The sequence below is a fragment of the Aquarana catesbeiana genome, linkage group LG13 (genome assembly GCF_042186555.1).
Source record: "Aquarana catesbeiana isolate 2022-GZ linkage group LG13, ASM4218655v1, whole genome shotgun sequence".
NCBI classification, from domain to species: domain Eukaryota; kingdom Metazoa; phylum Chordata; class Amphibia; order Anura; family Ranidae; genus Aquarana; species Aquarana catesbeiana.
Genome location: NC_133336.1, coordinates 44,662,379 through 44,685,611, shown reverse-complemented (window position 1 = coordinate 44,685,611; position 23,233 = coordinate 44,662,379). Strand labels below are relative to the sequence as shown.

Below are 23,233 nucleotides of genomic sequence, written 5' to 3'. Positions count from 1 at the left end.
TTTAATCTAATTTTCAGTCTTTTTTGATTTATAGCGCAAAAAATAAAAAACCCAGCGGTAATTAAATACCACCAAAAGAAAGCTCTATTTGTGTGAAAAAAAGGACAAAAATTTAATATGGGTACAGTGTTGCATGACTGAGTAATTATCATTCAAAGTGTGAGAGCACCGAAAGCTGAAAATTGGTCTGGTTAGGAAGGGGGTTTAAGTGTCCAGTGGTCAAGTGGTTAATGCACATGGGGAGAAAAGGCTGGCCCATGTAATCCGATCCAATAGAAGGTCTATTGCAGCTCAAATTGCTGAAAAAGTGAATGCTGGTTCGGACAAAAAGGTGTCAGAACACACAGTGCCTTGCAGTTTGTTGCATCTGGTGCTGCGTAGCTGCAGACCAGTCAGGGTGCCCACGTTGAAATGTGTTCACAGCCAAAAGCACCTACAATGGGCACATGAGCATCAGAACTGGACCACAGAGCATTGGAAGAAGATGGCCAGGTGTCAGGAAAACAGAATTCATGCCTGTGCTCACTCAGGAAAATGGAATTCATGCCGTAGTCAAAAGAGCCGTATAGGGAATTAAGGCCATGCACATGTGTGGGCCTTTAGCATGCGTGTTTGAATGAACTTAGCTGCCCAGACGCCTATTATAAAGCAATAAAAGACTCATCAAGGATCATTGCAGAGTGATCGTTAGCTCCTTCTGCCTGTGACCTGATCCCATGTTTACATGGATGGTCTGACCTAGCTTGTCCGACTCTGCTTGCTCCTGACACTCTGTTACTGACTCTGGCTTGTGACCCAACATTGCCTCCTGCCTGCTGTTCCAGTACCTTCTCTGCCCACCTGATCTTGACCTTGCCTGACTCCTGGATCCTGATTCTGTACCTCTGCTGCCTGGGTTGTTGTTGACTTCCGCCTGCCTGCCCACACATCTGAGATCCTGCACCTGCCGGCTTGCATGCTGCACAGCATTCCACGTCTACTACAAGATATCCTGACCTGGAGCTCCTCCAGGGACCCATGCTACTCTGTACCCGGTTATATCCTGTCTTCAAACCCAGAGGGAAACAGGACAAGTTGTGTAGCCCTGTCAACTCATCTTTGACCAGGTAAGTGACACCTGGTCTGATGAATCACGTTTTCTTTTTCATCATGTGGATATCTGGGTGCTTGTGCATCTCTTACCTGAGAAAGAGATGGCACCAGGATACAGTATGGGAAGAAGGCAAGCTGGCAGAGGCAGATACTACAGCATACCTTCAGAGGTCTAGAGGAGTGTGTCAGGGCTGTGTTGGTGGAAAAAGGGGGACCTACTCAATATTAGGTGTGTGGTCATTTTGTTATGGTGGGTGTTCATAATGTCATGGCTGATCAGCATATACGTGTCAGTGACTCTTCTTCACACTATAAAAAAAATAAATAAAAATAAAACCACAATATTTTAGAACCCTTCCCAAATTTAGGGAACGGATTAAAAAGAGTGGAACCATGTGGGACTCCACCCACGCAGCCCCGGTGTTCATTCTCAGTTTTCTGATGGCTTTCCGGCTGACGGGTTGCAGTTCTCAGTGGACTATGAGGGCACTGGTGAGTGCTCTGGCGGTTCATTGATTCTTTCTACTCTCAAGTACCTACCTGCTCATATCAGGTACGGGCAGACAGCTATCCTGAGAGTCTGCAGAAGCTTGACATTGCACCCGCAATCTGCTGCTCACGGGTGCAATGCTCTGCGGGCTCCTTAGAAAAAAAATAAATAAATGTCACATTTTTTTACCTGCAAAAAAAGTGCATTTATTATTTTTTCTAAAAGGTGATCTTATATTTTAAGATTTAACCTCCACCTACACCCTAAATCTCAACACACACTATAGTACAACAAATAATAATGAAAATAATGCCAAGTGTAATTTTTTTTGAATACTCTGTTAGTAGTAGTAGTAGTAGACAAAGTAGACACGTGCAATTCGTTTAGTTCCGAATTCCTTTTTTTTTAACTAATTTTGACAAATTCGTTATTTCCGAAATTTCCGAATTCAGAATGTCCGAATTTCCAAATTTCCGAAAATTCAAAATTTTCCAAATTTCGGAAATTCGAGATTTCGGAAATTGGAACATTTCGGAGATTTGAAAATTCAAATTCAGAAGTTCGGAAATTCAAAATTAGGAAATTCGAATATTCGAAATTTCATAAATTTAAAAATTCTAAAATTTGAACATTTGAAAATCCAAGAATAAGGATGAAAATCTGAAAATTCGAAAACCCGAAAATCTGAAATAATAACTAATAATAAATATTAAATTATTGGTATTGGAATTTCCTTTCAAATTTGGCTTTTAGTGAATGGAAAGAGTACGAATTTATCCAAAGTTACGAATTATCTGAAATAATGAATGCCGTATCTAAACTAATGGAACGTAATGATCTAATAATAATAAATAACAATAATAATAATAATAATACCTTTTTATTATTATTATTTTTTATTATTAATTTGTTCCATTCCATTTGTTTAGATGTGGCATTCGTTATTTCGGATAATTCATAACTTCAGATAAATTTGTATCCGTTACGTTTACAACAGCCAAATTTGAAAGGAAATTCCAATACCTATAATTTAATAGTTAGTTATTATTTCAAATTTTTCTGATTTTCTTTCTTTTTTTTTCAGATTTTCAAATTTTCGGATTTTCAAATTTTTGAATCTCTGAATTTTCGAATTCTGAAAATTAGGAAATTCGGAAATTCGAAATTTGGAAATTCGAAATGCAGAAATTCGAAATTCGAAATTCGGAAATTTGAAAATTTGAAAATTTGAAAATTCGGAAATCCAAAAATTCCAAATTCGAAAATTCGGAAATTTGAAAATCCACATTTTCGGTTTTCCGAATTTTCGAATTTCCGAAAAAAGCAAAAAAATGAATGGAACCAAAAAGAAAACGAACAAATCTTTGGCAGTGCACATGTCTACATAAAAGGTTATGTAAAGAGGTGAGGGGAGGGACAAAGTTGCTGGGCCAGCACAGACAGTAATTAGACCCTCCCATTAAAGGGGTTAGATTGGTGATATAATCTCTTTAGGGTAGTCATTACTATATATGTAGACTGTAAACATTGTTTGGGTCAGTGGGTGCAGTAGTGGTTTGGATCTTACCATCAGGGACGATTTAGCAGGAATTCTCACACCCTCTATAACAGTTTCTTCTTCTAGCGCACGTGATGTACCTGGACCAGGGGGGTAGAGTCTTAAACTTTCCTTTAAGACCTACAAAAGATGCACAATAAATCCAAAGTTTGCCAATCTAGCGACTCTGACATGTAATATCAGACAGCAAAGGTCTTTGTAATAACATCAATGTCCGTTTTTAGCCCCTTAATACCTTAACAAAGTTTTTAAATGTGTTAGTAAAACTGCATAAATCATCGCAACTACTGTGAACCCAGGTAAATTATACTTCATTTTTTTCAGGACAAATTGGGCTTTCGTTTGGTTGTAAGTGATAATGGATACTGACCTGATTTTTAAAAAAATTATCATAGGAAAACTAGACCAAAATCGTAAAAATATATAAAAAAATAAATTTAGCTGTATTTTTCTTGCCATTACTATGACCCACCATTAAATAACCCCAAATAAATTCTCCTACTCCTGATGTTTGCAGCTATACGCATGTTATTTGTACCTGTTTTTTATCATGTTTAAACAAACACATAGAGATTAAATAAGAGATAAAAGCTTTTTTTTTTTTTTTTTTCTAAAAAAAAAAACAAAACAAAAAAAAAGTCACCTTTGACCCCTGACATTAGCATCGTTGATCCTGACAATCATTTTTTTTTTTTTTATTATTGTATTTACTACTTAATGGCCATGTAATCTCTTTCTTTATTAAGTTGTTTCACTGTGTTTTTCTACCTCCTTGCAATGGCCTCCCCAAGCTCCTAAATCTTTTTTTCCCCTTCACTTCCATTTGTTTGGAAGGAGCAGTGCACATTAGTTGCAGTCATGTGCACTACTCCACACACACTACACATCTCATTTTCCATAGTCGAACTCGGGAGCCAGCACGAGAGGGTGGCTGCGTTCCTACATAGAGTGGGACCATGGAGAACAAATGTAGCCAACCCTCTAACGGGAAGTTAGATCACAGCAACAAAATGAGGAATTTGGAGAATTGGAGGAGGCTGACAGTAATAGGAAGTTTGCTGAAATAAGAATACATACTGGAATAGAATTTTTAACATTCTGTGCATCGGACACTTCAATAATCTTGAACAAGGCTTTTAAAAGAGAGCAGCTCACTTTTCTTCTTCTTGAAATTTATGGAGTGGCCAGTGACAGCTGGGAACTAGTAATCAGAGTCGGCAAAGTAGGGGGTATGTGTGCCTGTGTTCTGTCAGATAGTGCCCGCTATCGAGAAGTGCCCGGGACGAACGGCACATGTACCGTGAATGTGCCATAGGGAGCAGCACAACAGCTGATTTTATGATCAGCTGTTGTGACGGTGAGACGGCGCCTGTGCACAATAGCCGACGGAAGAAATTTTTGTGTCAGATCATGCCCCGCACTGCCGAGGCTTGTTATGTCAGTGAGGGGCGAATTATTAAATGATGGGCAGTGCTGCTAAACACATATTTTTCTGTACTATATATATATATATATATATATATATATATATATATATATATATACACACACACACACATACACAGTATTTCACAAAAGTGAGTACACCCCTCACATTTTTGCAAATATTTTATTATATCTTTTCACGTGACAACACTGAAGAAATTACACTTTGCTAAAATGTAAAGTAGTGAGTGTACAGCTTGTATAACGGTGTAAATTTGCTGTTCCCTCAATATAACTCAACACACAGCCATTAATGTCTAAACCGCTGGCAACAAACGTGAGTACACCCCTAAGTGAAAATGTCCAAATTGGGCCCAATTAGCCATTTTCCGTCATGTGACTTGTTAGTGTTAAAAGGTCTCAGATGTGAATGGGGAGCAGGTGTGTTAAATTTGGTGTTATCGCTCTCACTCTCTCATACTGGTCACTGGAAGTTCATGGCACCTCATGGTAAAGAACTCTCTGAGGATCTGAAAAAAGAACTGTTGCTCTACATAAAGATGGCCTAGGCTATAAGAAGATTGCCAAGACCTTGAAACCGAGCTGAAGCGCGGGGGCCAAGACCATACAGTGGTTTAACAGGACAGGCTCCACTCAGAGCAGGCCTCGCCAAGGTCGACCAAAGGAGTTGAGTACATGTGCTCAGCGTCATGTCCAAGGGGTTGTCTTTGGGAAATAGACGTATGAGTGCTGCCAGCATTGAGGCAGGGGTTGAAGCGGTGCGGGGTCAGCCTGTCAGTGCTCAGACCATACGCCACACACTGTATCAAACTGGTCTGCATGGCTGTCATCCCAGAAGGAAGCCTCTTCTAAAGATGATGCACAAGAAAGCCCGCAAACAGTTTGCTGAAGACAAGCAGACTAAGGACATTACTGGAACCATGTTCTGTGGTCTGATGAGACCAAGATAAAATTATTTGGTTCAGATGGTGTCAGGCATGTGTGGTGGCAACCAGGTGAGGAGTACAAAAACAAGTGTGTCTTGCCTACAGTCAAGCATGGTGATGGGAGTGTCATGGTCTGGGGCTGCATGTGTGCTGCCGGCACTGGGGAGCTACAGTTTATCGAGGGAACCATGAATGCCAACATGTACTGTGACATACTGATGCAGAGCATGATCCCCTCCCTTCGGAGACTAGGCTGCAGGGCAATATTCCAACATGATACTGGCCCCAAACACGCCTCCAAGATGACCACTGCCTCGCTAAAGAAGCTGAGGGTAAAGGTGATGGACTGGCCAAGCATGTCTACAGACCTAAAACCTATTGAGCATCTGTGGATCATCCTCAAAAGTAAGGTGGAGGAGAACAAGGTCTCTAACATCCACCATCTCCGTGATGTCATCATGGAGGAGTGGAAGAGGACTCCAGTGGCAACCTGTGAAGCTCTGGTGAACTCCATGCCCAAGAGGGTTAAGGCAGTGCTGGAAAATAGTGGTGGCCACACAAAATATTGACACTTTGGGCCCAATTTGGTCATTTTCACTTAGGGGTGTACTCACTTTTGTTACCAGCGGTTTAGACATTAATGGCTGTGTGTTGAGTTATTTTGAGAGGACAGCAAATTTACACTGTTATACAAGCTGTACACTCACTACTTTACATTGTATCAAAGTGTAATTTCTTCAGTGTTGCCACATGAACAGATATAACAAAATATTTACAAAAATGTGAGGGGTATATTCACTTTTGTGAGATTATATATATTTATTTATTGTGCTTTGGTGATTGTGTGTTCCTCAAAGGGTCTTTTAAGTATAGGGCAACTTGTAAACTGGACCTTTTTTTTGCAGCTACCTGAGACAAATATTGCAGTTTTCCAAGATCTTCGTACTCAAGGTCTCTTTTGGAACCAATAACTTCATCCACTTCATCCTGAGCCCTGTAAGGTAAGTTTGGTAACAATTATATATTTCAATCACTGTGCCACAGATTCCACCCTAAACTCTTTCAATACCCCTGCAGATCTTCCCACAATCTTGTTCTAAAATGCACTTAGATGTTAGACTACAAGGTTACCACAATGAATGAGCACTAGGTATCAATATGTCCCCCTAGACCTCAAACTTCACATAAAAAAAAAGAACAAACAAAAAACGTGTTATGATACCAATTATACTAATTCTCATGCTCAAAAACTATGAATGTCCATGAAAAAATAATTCATTCATTGTTCCCTTAATAGTACGCTTGAAGCCTATTAAACGTGTTCTCCAAATGGTGCTCTTCAGTGATTCCACTGTTACTCACTTCACATGCTACAGTGCCTCAGTTGGCACCCAGCAGATTCCAGCAGTGTAATCCCTCCAAAAACCTCCAAGACTGAGGCACTGTAGCATGTAAGTGGATTTTTTTTTACCTCTGTTAGAGCTATACCTCTTTTAATAAACTGGTTGCACAATGATCCTGTGTTTGGTTTTCCATCACTGAGTTGTAAAGACAGAGAAAATGACCATAAGAGAGGTGGATATCCAAATATCCGGATCCGGGAACCAACACAAGCACATATAGACCCACTTAAACTGGATCTAGAAATCTGGTGAGTCTCAGTGTATAAGGTAGATGGAGTAATATCACTGAAGAACACCCTTTGGAGAGCACTTTTGCCTGCATGAATCGTGTGGAGCATGTTTAATAGGCTTCAAGCACACTATTTAGGGCACATTGAATGATTTTTCATGGACATTCATAGTTTTTGAGCATGAGAATTAATACCATTCTAATTGGTATCATGAATAGTTTTTTGTTTGTGTTTTATTTTTACATGAAGTTTGATGTTTAGGGGCACATATAGATACCTATCTTTGTGGTAACCTTGAGTTTGTTGTTTAATATATACTACCTGCTAAGCAAAAAGGGACCCCGTATACACTAGACAACTCAACTACCAAAAAGAATGGTATTTTTTTTTTTTTTTATTCTTTTTATTGAGTTTTCTTACAGTACAATACAGAACAAAACAACTTACAACACTTAGCCAGGTAGGCAACATACCCAACCCGACACTGGCCACGCAGGGCCCAACCGTTGAGAACTAAAATACTTTGACCTCCAGCATTGACTGCTAGAGGATGGATAGATACGGGACAGCCTGGCTGGGGTGAAATAAATGCGGTGCAGGAATTTGAACTGTATTAGACGGTCCCTAGCGGAAACCAAATATTTAAAAGGGTGATCCCACATAGCCTCCCAGTCCTCCCTCATTCAATGTCTGGAATTTCCTTCTCCCACCGCTCTCTACATCTAGATACCCCCTGAGGTGTTTTGTTAAATAAGGATTTGTAAACTGTTGACAAGGGTTTGGCCAGGTCCTCCTCCTTTAAGAGGGTCTCTAGTGCTGAGGGAAGAAACTTAACTCTTCGGCCACTGAACTGCGCCTAAAAAGCGTGGCGCAGCTGCAGATAGCGAAAGAAGATGGAGTAGATTATGTCTTGCCTTTAGTTGATCAAAGGTAATAAGGCCTCCACAAGCCCATATCATGGGATCCGGGAGGGAGCAGAAATGTGGTAGATTTGGGTTCATCCACAGCGGGGCCGAAGGCGTGACTCCCAGATAACTAGGTGACACTAGGGTAGTGGTGGCCTCCCAGGCCCGAATGGTGACTTTCATCGAATCAGTTAAAAGGTAGGCTTGATTTTGGGCCCCTGTAGAGGGCCAGTCGCAGGCTTTCGTAGGTCCCCATGTGTGCCGCTTTCAGAACTGTGGCAGAGTCCCCGTTGTCCGCCAGCAACCAGCGTCTGATAAGAACGGTATTTTTAAGCACTATATCAGTATATACAGTATATCACAAAAGTGAGTACACCCCTCACATTTTTGTAAATATTTTATTATATCTTTTCATGTGAAAACACTGAAGAAATTACACTTTACTTGTAGTGAGTGTACAGCTTGTATAACAGTGTCAATTTGCTGTCCCCTCAAAATAACTCAACTCTGGTTTAATGTTTAAACCGATAGCAAAAATAGCGAGTACACCCCTAAGTGAAAATGTCCAAATTGGGCCCAAAGTGTCAATATTTTGTGTGGCTACCATTATTTTCCAGCACTGCCTTAACCCTCTTGGGCATGGAGTCACGAGAGCTTCACAGTTTGCCACTGGAGTCCTCTTCCACTCCTCCATAACGACATCACGTAGCTGGTGGATGTTAGAGACTTTGCGTTCCTTCACCTTCTGTTTGAGGATGCCCCACAGATGCTCAATAGGGTTTAGGTCTGGAGACATGCTTGGCCAGTCCATCACCTTTACCCTCAACTTCTTTAGCAAGGCAGTGGTCATCTTGGAGGTGTGTTTGGGGTCATTATGTTGAAAAACTGCCCTGCTTCCCAGTCTCCGAAGGGAGGGGATCATGCTCTGCTTCAGTATGTCACAGTACATGTTGGCATTCATGGTTCCCTCAATGAACTGTATCTCCCCAGTGCCGGCAGCACTCATGCAGCCCCAGACCATAACACTCCCACCCCCATGCTTGACTGTAGGCAAGACACACTTGTCTGTCTACTCCTCACCTGGTTTCCGGCACACACGCTTGACACCAAATAATTTTATCTTGGTCTCATCAGACCACAGGACATGGTTCCAGTAATCCATGTCCTTAGTCCGCTTGTCTTCAGCACCCCTTCAACCGCTGCAGCAATGCTGGCAGCACTCATATTTCTCCATTTCTCAAAGACAACCTCTGGATATGACGCTGAGCACGTGCACTCAACTTCTTTGGTCAACCATGGCGAGGTCTGTTCTGAGTGGAACCTATCCTGTTAAACTGCTGTATGGTCTTGGCCACCATGCTGCAGCTCAGTTTCAGGGTCTTGGCAATCTTCTTATAGCCTAGGTCATCTTTATATAGAGCAACAATTCTTTTTTTTCAGATCCTCAGAGAGTTCTTTGCCACAAGGTGCCATGTTGAACTTCCAGTGACCAGTATGAGAGAGTGAGAGCGATAACACCAGATTTAAAAACACCTGCTCCCCATTCACACCTGAGACCTTCTAACGCTAACGAGTCACATGACACCGGGGAGGGAAAATGGCTAATTGGGCCCAATTTGGACATTTTCATTTAGGGGTGTACTCGCTTTTCTTGCCAGACATTAATGGCTGTGTGTTGAGTTATTTTGAGGGGACAGGAAATCTACACTGTTATACAAGCTGTACACTCACTACTTTACATTGTAGCAAAGTGTCATTTCTTCGGTCACATGAAAAGATAGAATAAAATATTTACAAAAAATGTGAGGGCTGTGCTCACTTTTGTGAGATAATGTATATAATTTATATATATATATATATATATATATATATATATATATATATATATATATATATATATATAAATCAGTGTATAATATAATACAAATTAAACAAAAATACAAATAACACAGTTATTTGTGCTCTACTTTTCATTGTACTGATATAGTGCCTAAAAACTGTTCACTTGTCTATATCTATTTTACAATGCTTTAGGCTCCATGCACAATATCATTTTATATAAGCGCAAACAACGGTAAAAAAAAACGCTAGATGGAAAATGCTGATATTAACTTTTTTTGTGCTTGGTTGTAGTAGCATTTTAGAAGCTTTTAGGAGCATTTAGGAGCGTTTTTACAAGAAAAAAAAAAAAGCTGTTTAGGAGCATTTAGCATTTTTTCTGCTGGGAAATTGCTCCCAAAAATGCTACAAAAAAACTTTTTTTTTCTGCTCCTAAACACAGAAGCTTGAAAAACGCTTCTACCATAAAATAGTGTGCATGGACACATAGGACACTATTAGCTTCTAGGAGCAGAAAAAAATGCTCATATTAGCTTCTAGGAGCTTAAAAAAATGCTAGTGTGCATGGAGCTTTAGAGGATTTTTCATCCTACAACACCTAAATGGATATTTTTGTAAATGTACAATATATAGCTTCATGCAGTACAATCAGAAAAAAAAATGTACTTAAATTATTCTCCTTTCCCCAAGAAATGATTTGATTTGTTAAGGGATGACACATTGGTAAAGCAGTTTGTAAATCATATTATGTGCCTCACCTATTTAGAATGTCCGGGTTTCGTGCCAGTTCTATCACTGTAAATGATAACTGGTTAGCAGTTGTTTCTTGCCCTGAAAAGGACACAGATCTGTTTAAAGAGCTTTTATAAGCAAGCACCAGTGCTAGCAATTGGCACAGTTAATTTGCAAAGACCAGAGAAACAGAAACTGGAGCAAAACTGAAGCTTGCTAATTCCAGCCATGCAAAAACCGAATGAGGGCGAAAGATAAAATAGGATTAGTTGTTATAGAATATTGCTACACATTTATCCTGATTTGCATTGCCCTAGGCCTGTATTTCTTGTGTCTTATTCTACATGCAGTTCAACCTGCTCTTTAAAACCATTTTACATGAATGGATATGATTACAAACCTGCGAGGAAGAAAGTAACAAAATTATCTATCAAATCTTCCATATCACATTCATCCTCCTGGGCTGTGAAGAGAGGAAAGAGTAAATTAATCTTTCATGAAAAAAAGGAAAATGCATATCCACAGATGTGTAATTAGCAACAAGATCGGAGAATAGGCCTTCTTATTTTTTCCTAGATATAGCCTCTAAAAAATGTTTTGCATCATAACCCCTGAAAACAGTAAAGAACAAACAAGCAGGTGGACCTTTTCCAAAACCTCTTCCAGGATGACCTCTTCTAATATTGGAGAACCTGTCTTACATTTTTCCTAGGTATGGCCTCCAAATGTTTTGCATCATAACCCCTGAAAACCGTAAAGAATAAGCTGGGGGACCTCTTCTAAAATCTATTACAATCTATTTCAATATTGCAGAACCTGTCTTAATTTTTTTCTAGGTATGCCTCCTAAATGTTTTACATTATAACCCTGACAACAATAAAGAATGAATAGGGGACCTTTTCCAAAACCTCTCCAGGAGGACCTCTTCCAAGATTGTTGAATCTGCCCTACTTTTTTCCTAGGTATGACCCCTAAATGTTTTGCATCATAACCCCTGGCAACAATAAATGAAAGAGCAGGTGGTCCTCTTCCAAAACCTATTCCAGTAGGACTTCTTCCGAGAACTGAGACTCTTGTTTTTTTCCTTGGTATGGCTCCTAAATGTTTTACATCACAACTTCTGGCGACAGTAGAGAATGAGCAGGGGGACCTATTTTGTGTAGAGTAGATCTTTTTTTTCCTTCTATAATAAATGTGACATGTACTGTACAAACTTTTTTGGCATACCTGCCCCTTTGAGGATCTGTGTGAGTATATCCAATGGAATGTCTTCTTCATCTTCAATTGCCTTTTTGCGTCTCTCGATGCATTCTCTCCCAGTTTTTCTGAGAAATCTGAGGCTTTCTTGAGTATCTTTTATATACTTCTGCTTTCCCAAGGAGAACTAGAAAGAAATACATACTGTAATAAACATAAAATAAAAAGGTTCTTACAATAAATGTAGTAGTGTTCATTACACAGTATAATAGTGTAACAGAAGGGGTAATCAGCTGAATGATCAGACAGAGTAAATGTAACCTGTAGTTTACTAAACAGGTGCAAAGTTCGAATAATGCTAAATTGAGTTAGAATGGCAAAGAGCATGCAAAGTGTGAATATGCCTCTGCGCTACCAAAGTGTGAAATAAAGCAAAAAAGTGATAGTGTGCAAATAATGAATGACTAGCCATTGCGTCACCTGTTGTGTTCTCAAAAATAAAGCAATATATAGTGTTTGATTGGTGCCATGCAAAACTAAATGTTGCAGATGAATTGTGTTATATATTATATTCTTAGTGATATTTCAACCAAACATAAGCAAAAACAAAACAAATATTAAATTGTAACAACGTGTAGTACAGATATTGTTGAATAATATTAAGGTGAATAAAGTTCATAATAAATGATAATTCATTCCTCCAGCAATGATATATCAAACGTAGTGTTCTCCCACTAAAGTGCTGTATTAGTGCATATATACAGTATAGCAAAAACGGTGTGTTTTCCTTCTAGTGCCACCTCTGTGCTCCCAGAACTCTCACCTTAACAAAGCTATGATAAAGCCTTATAATTGTAGTATCAGGCTTGATGTTGCCTCTATCTTGGCTCTGTTCCAGGATTTCCAGGGGTCTCCAGGCTATCCTAGGTGTAGGTCCCTTTAAGGTTCTCTCTGAATGATACTTTTAACTACTGCACTATGGAGGATTACTGTCTTTACCCTTACATGGAGTGAGCGTGGGAGAGAGAACCTTAAAGGGACCTACACAATGGAACTGTAGTACTGGCAGCCATCGGGGAGGGGCTCCCCACTATAGGGGAGTCTTTTGGAGAAGACATTTGCTGCTGAGCTCTGGCTTGGCTTCCTGCATGCCAGTTCTGACAATGAAGGACCTCCCACCTGGCTGAAGATCATTTGCCAAGCTACCTCTGCCTCATCAGGTGGGCCTCTTAGAGCTGCTGAGGAAAAGAAGTAGAGAAACTTATCTTCTGTGGGTGTGTCTAGGAAGCCAGGGGGTTGTGGTACAAAGAGGTAAAGGGGCCTGCACCTCCATCTGAGCATAGTGAGTAAAATTGGCACTCTACTACATTAGCTTTTTTATTTCCCATCCATGGGCTACAGTTTTTTAAGATGCCCAGGTGTTGTAAAATAAAGTGCATCTCAGGCAGCAATGCTCACTGCCTCTTTAGTTCTGTATTCTGCACCTTCTAAGAACAAAACATAACCTAGGAGCATTCCAAAATTGCACTGCACACTGTAGAGGAGAACAGCAGTAATATGATCATAGCAGTTTATTATGGGACCACATTGCAAGACAGACAATCATGTTCTTACCCTGGCAAAAGGGTTTCTAATTTCGACTATTCCTCTCATAGCCAGCGATATGGCTCGAGGAAATTGAGTCTGATCATCATCAATGGAATTCAGGTCCATCCCAAAAGCTACCTAAAAAAAAAACCAATGAGTTATAATAACACCTATATTTGTCGTTAACTATGTAAAATTTGTGTGAATAGGGACCCTCTTTTGTGTCCCCATATATAACTATGTTTATTAATTGTAAAACTTATTGTGTATTTTTCTTGATTTTAGTTTTATTATATTAAAAAGGTCCTACAGAAGCTCCAGAAGGTGGTGAAGAGTCAACCATTTTTTTGTATTGTGAACATAGGGCTGTTCTTGCCCGATTAATTTTAGTAATTTTATATTATCTGTAATATACGTTTTTCTAATTTTTGATAATTTGATGTTGATCAATTCTCCTGCATCTTAAAACTCAATTTTTTGCTCTTTCGGTGTTTCTTGATATACATATATTAGGAGGTGGTGCGTTTATTAATATCATCAAGTTTCAATACTAATATATTGTAATGAGTTATAATGTGTGTCCAGGCATTGTCCACATTCAACTCCAAACCTCCCTATCGTCCACTACAGCATGTTCCTAAAACAACTTTTATTATGCCCCTTCAGGTCACTACCAAAGGAGCTATTGGGAGGCCAAATCTACTGATTGGGTTCTCGCCCAGAGCTTCATCCCCCAAGAGCCCTTTCCCTACACATAAAATATGAATCAGATTCTTAAGGCAGCAACTTAGCAACTCCCCATTCTTAAAGAAATCAAGAATGGGGCGAGAGGCAGAGAGGGGCAAAGGTGTATGATCTGTAGTCAAGCATGTAGGGCTGGTTAGGTTTTCAGTGCAGAAAAGACGCAATGTTGTCAGCTCAAACAAGAAGATTGTTAATATCATTTTGGGCAGTGCTTTACACTTTGCTCCTGTGAGCTTACAAACTAATAGGGAGGGGCTGGTGAAACAAAAGGTAGTAACTGTGAGGGATAAAATATTGAGGGATGTAGAAGATTCAGCTGTTAGCTGAAGGCAGGATAGGCCTCCCAGAAGAGATGAGTTAACATGCATTTGATGTGTTCATGGTAGCAGAGAATGTGTTCAGTGGGCACCCCCAGAACAGTGACCGAGCTGTCACAGACAGCTTTTGGTCTCTGTGATTGATAGCTTGTGGGATGGACTCCCATCCGTGTGACCACTGTGACAACCAATCACAGTGATCACATGACTGAGGAGGCTGTCCTTGCATTAAGACCCAGTTAAAAGGTCAACAGGAGGGGACAGTAAGGGGTTAGGGAGGATAACTAAATAAATTGGGCTATGGCAGAACCAAAAAGCTCATGGCTTAGCTGAGACCGAGGAAGAAGCTTGAAGCTTGGAAGGTGCTACGCCGGGAGGTGTCCACTTCTGTGGTTGTGCATCGGTGACCGTGTTCCTTCAGTGATAGCGGCTTTATTCCTTCACAAGTGCGCTCTCATACACTTGCCAGTGGCCAAGGCAGGGTCTGGTTTACACACGTCATCACTCACTGTTATGCCTAGCACATGCCATTTTTGTGAGTGCAATTTTATCCATTTAATAATTTTTTGTGCTTAATATACTGCACTATGGGGTTTTGCTCCTTTCTTTCCCTTTGTTTTTCAGGGGTTAAGGAGGAATGGGCTACCTTCAGGCATACCAATTTATCAATTGCTATACATGCTTGAAGACTGAAGCTCCATATTTCACTGAGTGGTCTTGGTGAGACGGAGTAGCTTCCACATATACAGTCATGGCCAAGAAATATTAGCACCCCTGCATTTCTGTCAGATAATGCACCACTTCGCTCAGAAAATTGTTGCAATTACAAATGTTTAGGCATTCTCATGCTTATTTCTTTTGTTTGTATTGGTATGACTCAAAAAGGTGGAGAAACAAAAATCCAAATCTGACGCATTCCACGTAAAACTCCAAAAATGGACTGAAAAAAATTATTGGCACAGTCATTTTATTTTTTGTAGCACACCCCTTGGAAAAAATAACTGAAATCAGTCGCTTCCTGTAACCATCAATGAGTTTTACACCTCTTTACTGGAATTTTGGATCACTTTTCTGCTCCAGGTCTCTCAGACTGGAAGGGTTCCTTTTTCCAACTGCTGTTTAGAGATCTCTCCACAGGTGCTCTATGAGACTTTGATCTGGACTTATTGCTGGCCAGTTACGTACTCTCCAGCGCTTTTTCTTAAACCATTTCTGGGTGCTTTCTTTGGTAGTCTACATTTTTTATAATGATATGCACACAGTCAAGACATCCAGTGCCTGAAGCAACCCCAAAACATCAGTGAACCGCCACCATGTTTGACGGTAGGGACTGTATTTTTTTCTTTAACCACTTGCTTACTGGGCACTTAAACCCCCCTCCTATCCAGACCAATTTTCAGCTTTCAGCGCTGACGCACTTTGAATGACAATTGCGCGGTCATACAACACTGTACCCATATGAAATTTTTATCATTTTTTCACAACAAATAGAGCTTTCTTTTGGTGGTATTTAATCACCTCTGCAGTTTTTACTTTTTGTTAAAAAAATGTAAAAAACTGAACTGAAAAAAAAAAAAAAAAAATGTATTTTTTATATTTTGTTATAAAAAATTTAAAACAGGTAATTTTTCTCCTTCATTGATGTACGCTGATGAGGCGGCAGTGATGGGCACTGATCAGTTACACTGATAGGCAGCACTGCTAGGTGGCACTGATTGGCACTACTGGTGGGCATTGATAGGTGGCACTTGTGGGCACTGATAGGTGGCACTGTGGGCACTTATAGGTGGCACTGTGGGCACTGATAGGTGGCACTGTGGGCACTGATAGGTGGCACTATTAGGTGGCACTGATGAGGCAGATGTGCCCCTTCCATTTCGGGACCGATGTCCCTCACATCTGAGCCGGTGATCGGCTTTTTTTTCTACTCACGCTGTCAGTGCAAGTAGAAAAAAAAAACGATTACTGATCTTTTGTTTACATCATGTGATCAGCTGTCATTGGCTGACAGCTGATCACATGTTAAGGGGCCGGGACCGGCCCCTTCCTTAGATCGGTGATCACCCGAGTCTCAGTGACCCGGTGATCACAGCGCGCTCGGCGCGCGCACAGGGTAGGCTGTCATATGACGGCCTCCCGGGAATTCAGGTCCGCGCTGTGGCCGTCATTCGGCCATAGCGCGGATGCCAAGTGGTTAAAGGCCTCATTTCTTTTTCTGAAAACAGTAGAATGATGGGCTTTACCAAAAAGCTGTAATTTTGTTTTTTTTGTTTACAGAACATTCTCCCAAAAGAATTTTGGCTTCCTCAAGTAAGTTTTGGCAAACTCCAATCTTGCTTTTTTATGTTTCTGTGTCAGTAAAGGGGTCCTCCTGGGTCTCCTACCATAGCCTCCCTTTTCATTCAGATGGCGACATATAATGCGAGCTGACACAGTTGTACCCTGTGCTTGAAGGTCAGCTTGAATTTGTCTGGAAGTTGATCGAGGTTCTTTATCCACCATTTGAATAATGCTTTGTTGCAATCTTTGATTCATTTTTCTCCTTTGTCCACGTCCAGGGAGATTAGCTACAGTGCCATGGGCTGTAAACTTCCGCACAATGTTGCGCATAGTGGACACAGGAACATTAAGATCTCTAGAGATGGACTTGAAAGCTTGACAATGCCCATGCTTTTCCACAATTTTTGTTCTCAAATCCTCAGACAATCCTCAATCCTCTTCTCCATGCTCCATGTGGCACACAGAGACACACAACAGAAATGCTGAGTCAATTTTTCATCATTTTAACTGGTTGACGGTTTGATTTCTATATTGTCAGCACCTGGTAATTTATATAGGTGAGATTAAGTACAAATTAAAGGAGCATCACAAACTTGGAATGCAATTATTTCTTACAATTTGGAGACAGTGCCAATAATTTTGTCCGGTCCATTTTTGGAGTTTTGTTTGGAATGTGTCAGATTTGGCTTTTTGTTTCTCCACTTTTTTGTGTCAGACCAATACAAACAAAAGAAATAAACATGCCTGAACAATGCCTAAACATTTGTAATAGCAACAATTTTTTGAGTCAAATGGTAAATTATCTGACAAAAATGCACAGGTGCCAATATTTTTGGCCATGACTATCCATCCATGTCTATGGGAGAAATAAGCATGAAAATACCTAAACATAGACCATAGACCTAGACTATAAGTCTACCGAGGAAGCTCTCTTGAGTGAAACATATTGAGCACAAGTGGCTGCAATGGTGTATGAAATGTATGTATTTGACTACTCTGTCATTTTAAAGATTATTGTTATTTATTAAAGTTCATAATTTTTTAAACAAACTGTCTAGTTAATTGGCACCTTTAAAGTACCACTTTTTGTACCTTTAAAATCCAATATCCCTAGGAATGTGGTGCCTATTTCTGTTTCTCATCACCCATACTCTCTTTTCTTCTTTTATACATATTAAATAGTTTGAAATAAATTCTTTGGAACCTATTACACCAGAGTGGTCGCACTTTCTCACTCCTCCCCATCCAAATTTTTTTTTAAAGAGGTGGAGTCCCTCCTCCTTGCGTACAGCTGCACCCCCCCCAGACTGTTGGTTTCCTTTGTCTAGTTACAGGGCTGCCAGCTCCTTAGCCCCTTTGTTTGTTGTTGTTTATTGTACATTGTTCCAAAATCTTTTGTGCGGTCTCTTAGCTATTTGCCTCCTTTTCACCAGTAAACGTGTGAGCGCTGTCAGCCAAGCGTCGTTCCTGGTGCAAGATGATGGTTTTCATTTTTTGTAAATTCCTTCTCTGCTGCTCTCCAAAATAAAACCTGCCATTGACCACTTCTTAATTGTGTATCTGTATGGAGTGAAATGTAATCTCTTCTCCAGTGCTAAATCTGTCTTCGACCTTTGCATATACAGTGGGGCAAAAAAGTATTTAGTCAGCCACCAATTGTGCAAGTTCTCCCACTTAAAAAGATGAGAGAGGCCTGTAATTGTCATCATAGGTATACCTCAACTATGAGAAAAAATGTGGAAACAAATCCAGGCAATCACATTGTCTGATTTGGAAAGAATTTATTTGCAAATTATAGTGGAAAATAAGTATTTTGTCAATATCAAAAGTTCATCTCAATACTTTGACCTCTGTCATTGCCAACAAAGGATATATAACAAACATTTTCTGTAAGTCTTCACAAGGTTGTCACACACTGTTGCTGGTATGTTGGCCCATTCCTCCATGCAGATCTCCTCTAGAGCAGTGAAGTTTTGGGGCTGTCGCCGGGCAACACGGACTTTCAACTCCTTTCAAAGGTTTTCTATGGGGTTGAGATCTGGAGACTGGCTAGGCCACTCCAGGACCTTGAAATGCTTCTTACGAAGCCACTCCTTTGTTGCCTGGGTGGTGTCTTTGGGATCATTTTTATGCTGAAAGACCCAGCCACGTTTCATCTTCAATGCCCTTGCTGATGGGTGGAGGTTTGCACTCAAAATCTCATGATACATGGCCCCATTTATTCTTTCATGTACATGGATCAGTCGTCCTGTTCCTTTTGCAGAAAAACAGCCACAAAAGCATGATGTTGCCACCCCCATGCTTCACTGTAGGTATGGTGTTCTTTGGTAGCAACTCAGCATTCTCTCTCCTCCAAAGACGACGAGTTGTGTTTCTACCAAACAGTTCTACTTTGGTTTCATCTGACCATATGACATTCTCCCAATCCTCTTCTGGATCATCCAAATGCTCTCTAGCAAACCTCAGACGGACCCGGACATGTACTGGCTTAAGCAGGGGGACACGTCTGGCACTGCAGGATCTGAGTCCCTGCGGCGTAGTGTGTTACTGATGGTAGCCTTTGTTACGTTGGTCCCAGCTCTCTGCAGGTCATTCACTAAGTCCCCCCGTGTGGTTCTGGGATTTTTGCTCACTGTTCTTGTGATCATTTTGACCCCACAGGGTGAGATCTTGTGTGGAGCCCCAGATCGAGGGAGATTATCAGTGGTCTTGTATGTCTTCCATTTTCTAATTATTGCTCCCACAGTTGATTTCTTCACACCAAGCTGCTTGCCTATTGCAGATTCAGTCTTCTCAGCCTGGTGCAGGTCTACAATTTTGTTTCTGGTGTCCTTCGACAGCTCTTTGGTCTTCACCATAGTGGAGTTTGGAGTGTGACCGTTTGAGGTTGTGGACAGGTGTCTTTTATACTGATAACAAGTTCAAACAGGTGCCATTAATACAGGTAATGAGTGGAGGACAGAGGAGCCTCTTAAAGAAGAAGATACAGGTCTGTGAGAGCCAGTATTCTTGCTTGTTTGTAGGTGACCAAATATTTATTTTCCACCATAATTTGCAAATAAATTCTTTCAAAAATCAGACAATGTGATTGTCTGGATTTGTTTCCACATTTTGTCTCTCATAGTTGAGGTATACCTATGATGACAATTATAGGCCTCTCTCATCTTTTTAAGTGGGAGAACTTGCACAATTGGTGGCTGACTAAATACTTTTTTGCCCCACTGTATGTGCATAGGCTTTGCTACCCAAGAGACAGCCTGATTTCCATCTGTTTTGCCCATTGTGAGCAATGCCTGCACTAGGGCTGCATCCGTTGTCCTATATGTGATCTGGGCGCTCTGCTCAAATGACGAATGTCTGGATATTTTAGATGCTGGGACAAATCTAATCAAAGTCCAGTTATGGGGTGTTCAGATTGGAAGAGCCCATTTGCTAGTTTTTGGGCAACGCTATTAGTAACAGAAAAACTAAATCTGTTCTTTCTAAGTACCTTTGAAATGACATCCAGAGTGACTCTGCAGAACATGTTAAGCATTCCAACCTCAGTTTTCCCGTCAGCCATTTCTGACAGTCTCTGCATCAAGTCTTCAGCTTTCTCATTGAAAGGGGCCATCAATCCAGTCAGGTATCTACATACAGGTAACAGAGGCACTGATTATGTAGGTTAACGTACAGTGACCAAGACACCAAAATATGTCTCCTTGTATACTTCCATTACAACAGTGCAGAGCGATGCTACCCTTTTATAGCTAATTTGTGTAGAATATAAACTTAAAAAATGGTTTCTCTGTAAATACATTGATAAAATACCTTACCAAAAGCGCTAGCTACTCTGGTAAATCAAACTAATTATAAAGTGAACAGTGCATGATGACTGCATATAATCTAAAATTGATTAATATCAATAAAAAAGTCTTTTCAGGTGTGAAAAATCATCCTAGTAATGATTTGGCGTGTGTTCCACCTGGGGATCAGCGTAGCACACTGTGCTTATCAACTTGACGTGTTTCGTCATAGAAATGACGTCATCAGAACTCAACATCATTCATCTTGGTTCATCATTACTAGGATGATTTTGCATACCTGAAACAACTTTTTTTTAGTAGATGTCATAATATTTTTTTATTTATATCACTGTTTGGAGTCTATGGTTTTGCCAAACCACATCATTTATTTAATCAATTTTAGATCATATGCATTCATCATGCACTGTTCACTTTATAATTAGTTTGATTTACCAGAGTAGCTAGCGCTGTTTCTTCACATGGAGTCACCCCTGTGGATCCCTTTACACATTACTTTCTATTTTGTTTGCTACAGCAGCTGCTACATAGCAATTAATATTTAACTTATATTTATATTGTGTTGGCGCAAGTGTATACCTCAGTATACAGTATCTCACAAAAGTGAGTACACCCCTCAAATTTTTGTAAATATTTTATTCTATCTTTTCATGTGACAACACTGAAGAAATGACACTTTGCTACAATGTAAAGTAGTGAGTGTACAGCTTGTATAACAGTGTAAATTTGCTGTCCCCTCAAAATAACAACACACAGCCATTAATGACTAAACCGCTGGCAACAAAAGTACACCCATACGTGAAAATGTCCAAATTGGGCTCAAGTAGCCATTTTCCCTCCCCGTTGTCATGTGACTCATTAGTGTTACAAGGTCTCAGGTATGAATGGGGAGCAGGTGTGTTAAATTCGGTGTTATCGCTCTCACTCTCTCATACTGGTCACTGGAAGTTCAACATGGCACCTCATGGCAAAGAACTCTCTGAGGATCTGAAAAAAAGAATTGTTGCTCTACATAAAGATGGCCTAGGCTATAAGAAGATTGCCAAGACCCTGAAACTGAGCTGCAGCACGGTGGCCAAGACCATACAGCGGTTTAACAGGACAGGTTCCACTCAGAACAGGCCTCGCCATGGTCGACCAAAGAAGTTGAGTGCACGTGCTCAGCGTCATATCCAGAGGTTGTCTTTGGGAAATAGACATATGATTGCTGCCAGCATTGATGCAGAGGTTGAAGGGGTGGGTGTCAGCCTGTCAGTGCTCAGACCATACACAGCACACTGCATCAAATTGGTATGCATGGCTGTCATCCTAGAAGCAAAGATGATGCACAAGAAAGCCTGCAAACAATTTGCTGAAGACAAGCAGACTAAGGACATTGATTACTGGAACCATGTCCTGTGGTCTGATGAGACCAAAATAAACCTATTTGGTTCAGATTGTGTCAAGCGTGTGTCGCGGCAACCAGGTGAGGAGTACAAAGACAAGTGTGTCTTGCCTACAGTCAAGCATGGTGGTGGGAGTGTCATGGTCTGGGGCTGCATGTGTGCTGCCGGCACTGGGGAGCTACAGTTCATTGAGGGAACCATGAATGCCAAAATGTACTGTGACATACTGAAGCAGAGCATGATCCCCTCCCTTCGGTGACTGGGCCGCAGGGAAGTATTCCAACATGATAACGACCCCAAACACACCTCCAAGAAGACCACTGCCTTGCTAAAGAAGCTGAGGGTAAAAGTGATGGACTGGTCAAGCATGTCTTCAGACCTAAACCCTATTGAGCATCTGTGGGGCATCCTCAAATGGAAAGTGGGGGAGCGCAAGGTCGCTAACATCCACCAGCTCCGTGATGTCATCATGGAGGAGTGGAAGAGGACTCCAGTGGCCACCTGTGAAGCTCTGGTGAACTCCATGCCCAAGTTGGTTAAGGCAGTGCTGGAAAATAATGGTGGCCACACAAAATATTGACACCTTTGGCCCAATTTGGACATTTTCACTTAGGGGTGTACTCACTTTTATTGCCAGCGCTTAGACATTAACGGCTGTGTGTTGAGTTATTTTGAGGGGACAAATGTACACTATTTCCCAAAGACAACCCCTTGGACATGACGCTGAGCACATGTACTCAACTCCTTTGGTCGACCTTGGCGAGGCCTGCTCTGAGTGGAACCTGTCCTGTTAAACCACTGTATGGTCTTGGCCCCCTTGCTTCAGCTCAGTTTCAAGGTCTTGGCAATCTTCTTATAGCCTAGGCCATCTTTATGTAGAGCAACAGTTCTTTTTTCAGATCCTCAGAGAGTTCTTTGCCATGAGGTGCCATGTTGAACTTCCAGTGACCAGTATGAGAGAGTGAGAGCGATAACACCAAATTTAACACACCTGCTCCCCATTCACACCTGAGACCTTTTAACACTAACAAGTCACATGACGGAAAATGGCTAATTGGGGTGTACTCACTTTTGTTGCCAGCGGTTTAGACATTAATGGCTGTGTGTTGAGTTATATTGAGGGGACAGCAAATTTACACTGTTATACAAGCTGTACACTCACTACTTTACATTGTAGCAAAGTGTCACTTCTTCCGTGTTGTCACATGAAAAGCTATAATAAAATATTTAAATATTTACAAAAATGTGAGGGGGGTACTCACTATTGTGAGAAACTGTGTGTATGTAATATATATATAT

General features: G+C 40.7%; 1 protein-coding gene across 6 annotated transcripts in view; it reads right to left on the bottom strand.

Annotated features, from left to right (window-relative positions):
• LOC141117628 (cholesterol 24-hydroxylase-like) overlaps positions 1–23,233 on the bottom strand; it is a 170,596-nt gene that overhangs the window by 118,738 nt on the left and 28,625 nt on the right. For all 6 annotated transcript variants that reach the window (XM_073610571.1, XM_073610574.1, XM_073610572.1 and 3 more), the window contains 7 exons: positions 20,237–20,375; positions 13,433–13,543; positions 11,849–12,005; positions 11,022–11,084; positions 10,648–10,720; positions 6,422–6,506; positions 3,150–3,260 (listed from right to left, as the gene is read on the bottom strand). In XM_073610571.1, coding sequence (XP_073466672.1) covers positions 3,150–3,260; positions 6,422–6,506; positions 10,648–10,720; positions 11,022–11,084; positions 11,849–12,005; positions 13,433–13,543; positions 20,237–20,375 — 739 coding nt within the window. The remainder of the gene's footprint in view (positions 1–3,149; positions 3,261–6,421; positions 6,507–10,647; positions 10,721–11,021; positions 11,085–11,848; positions 12,006–13,432; positions 13,544–20,236; positions 20,376–23,233) is intronic.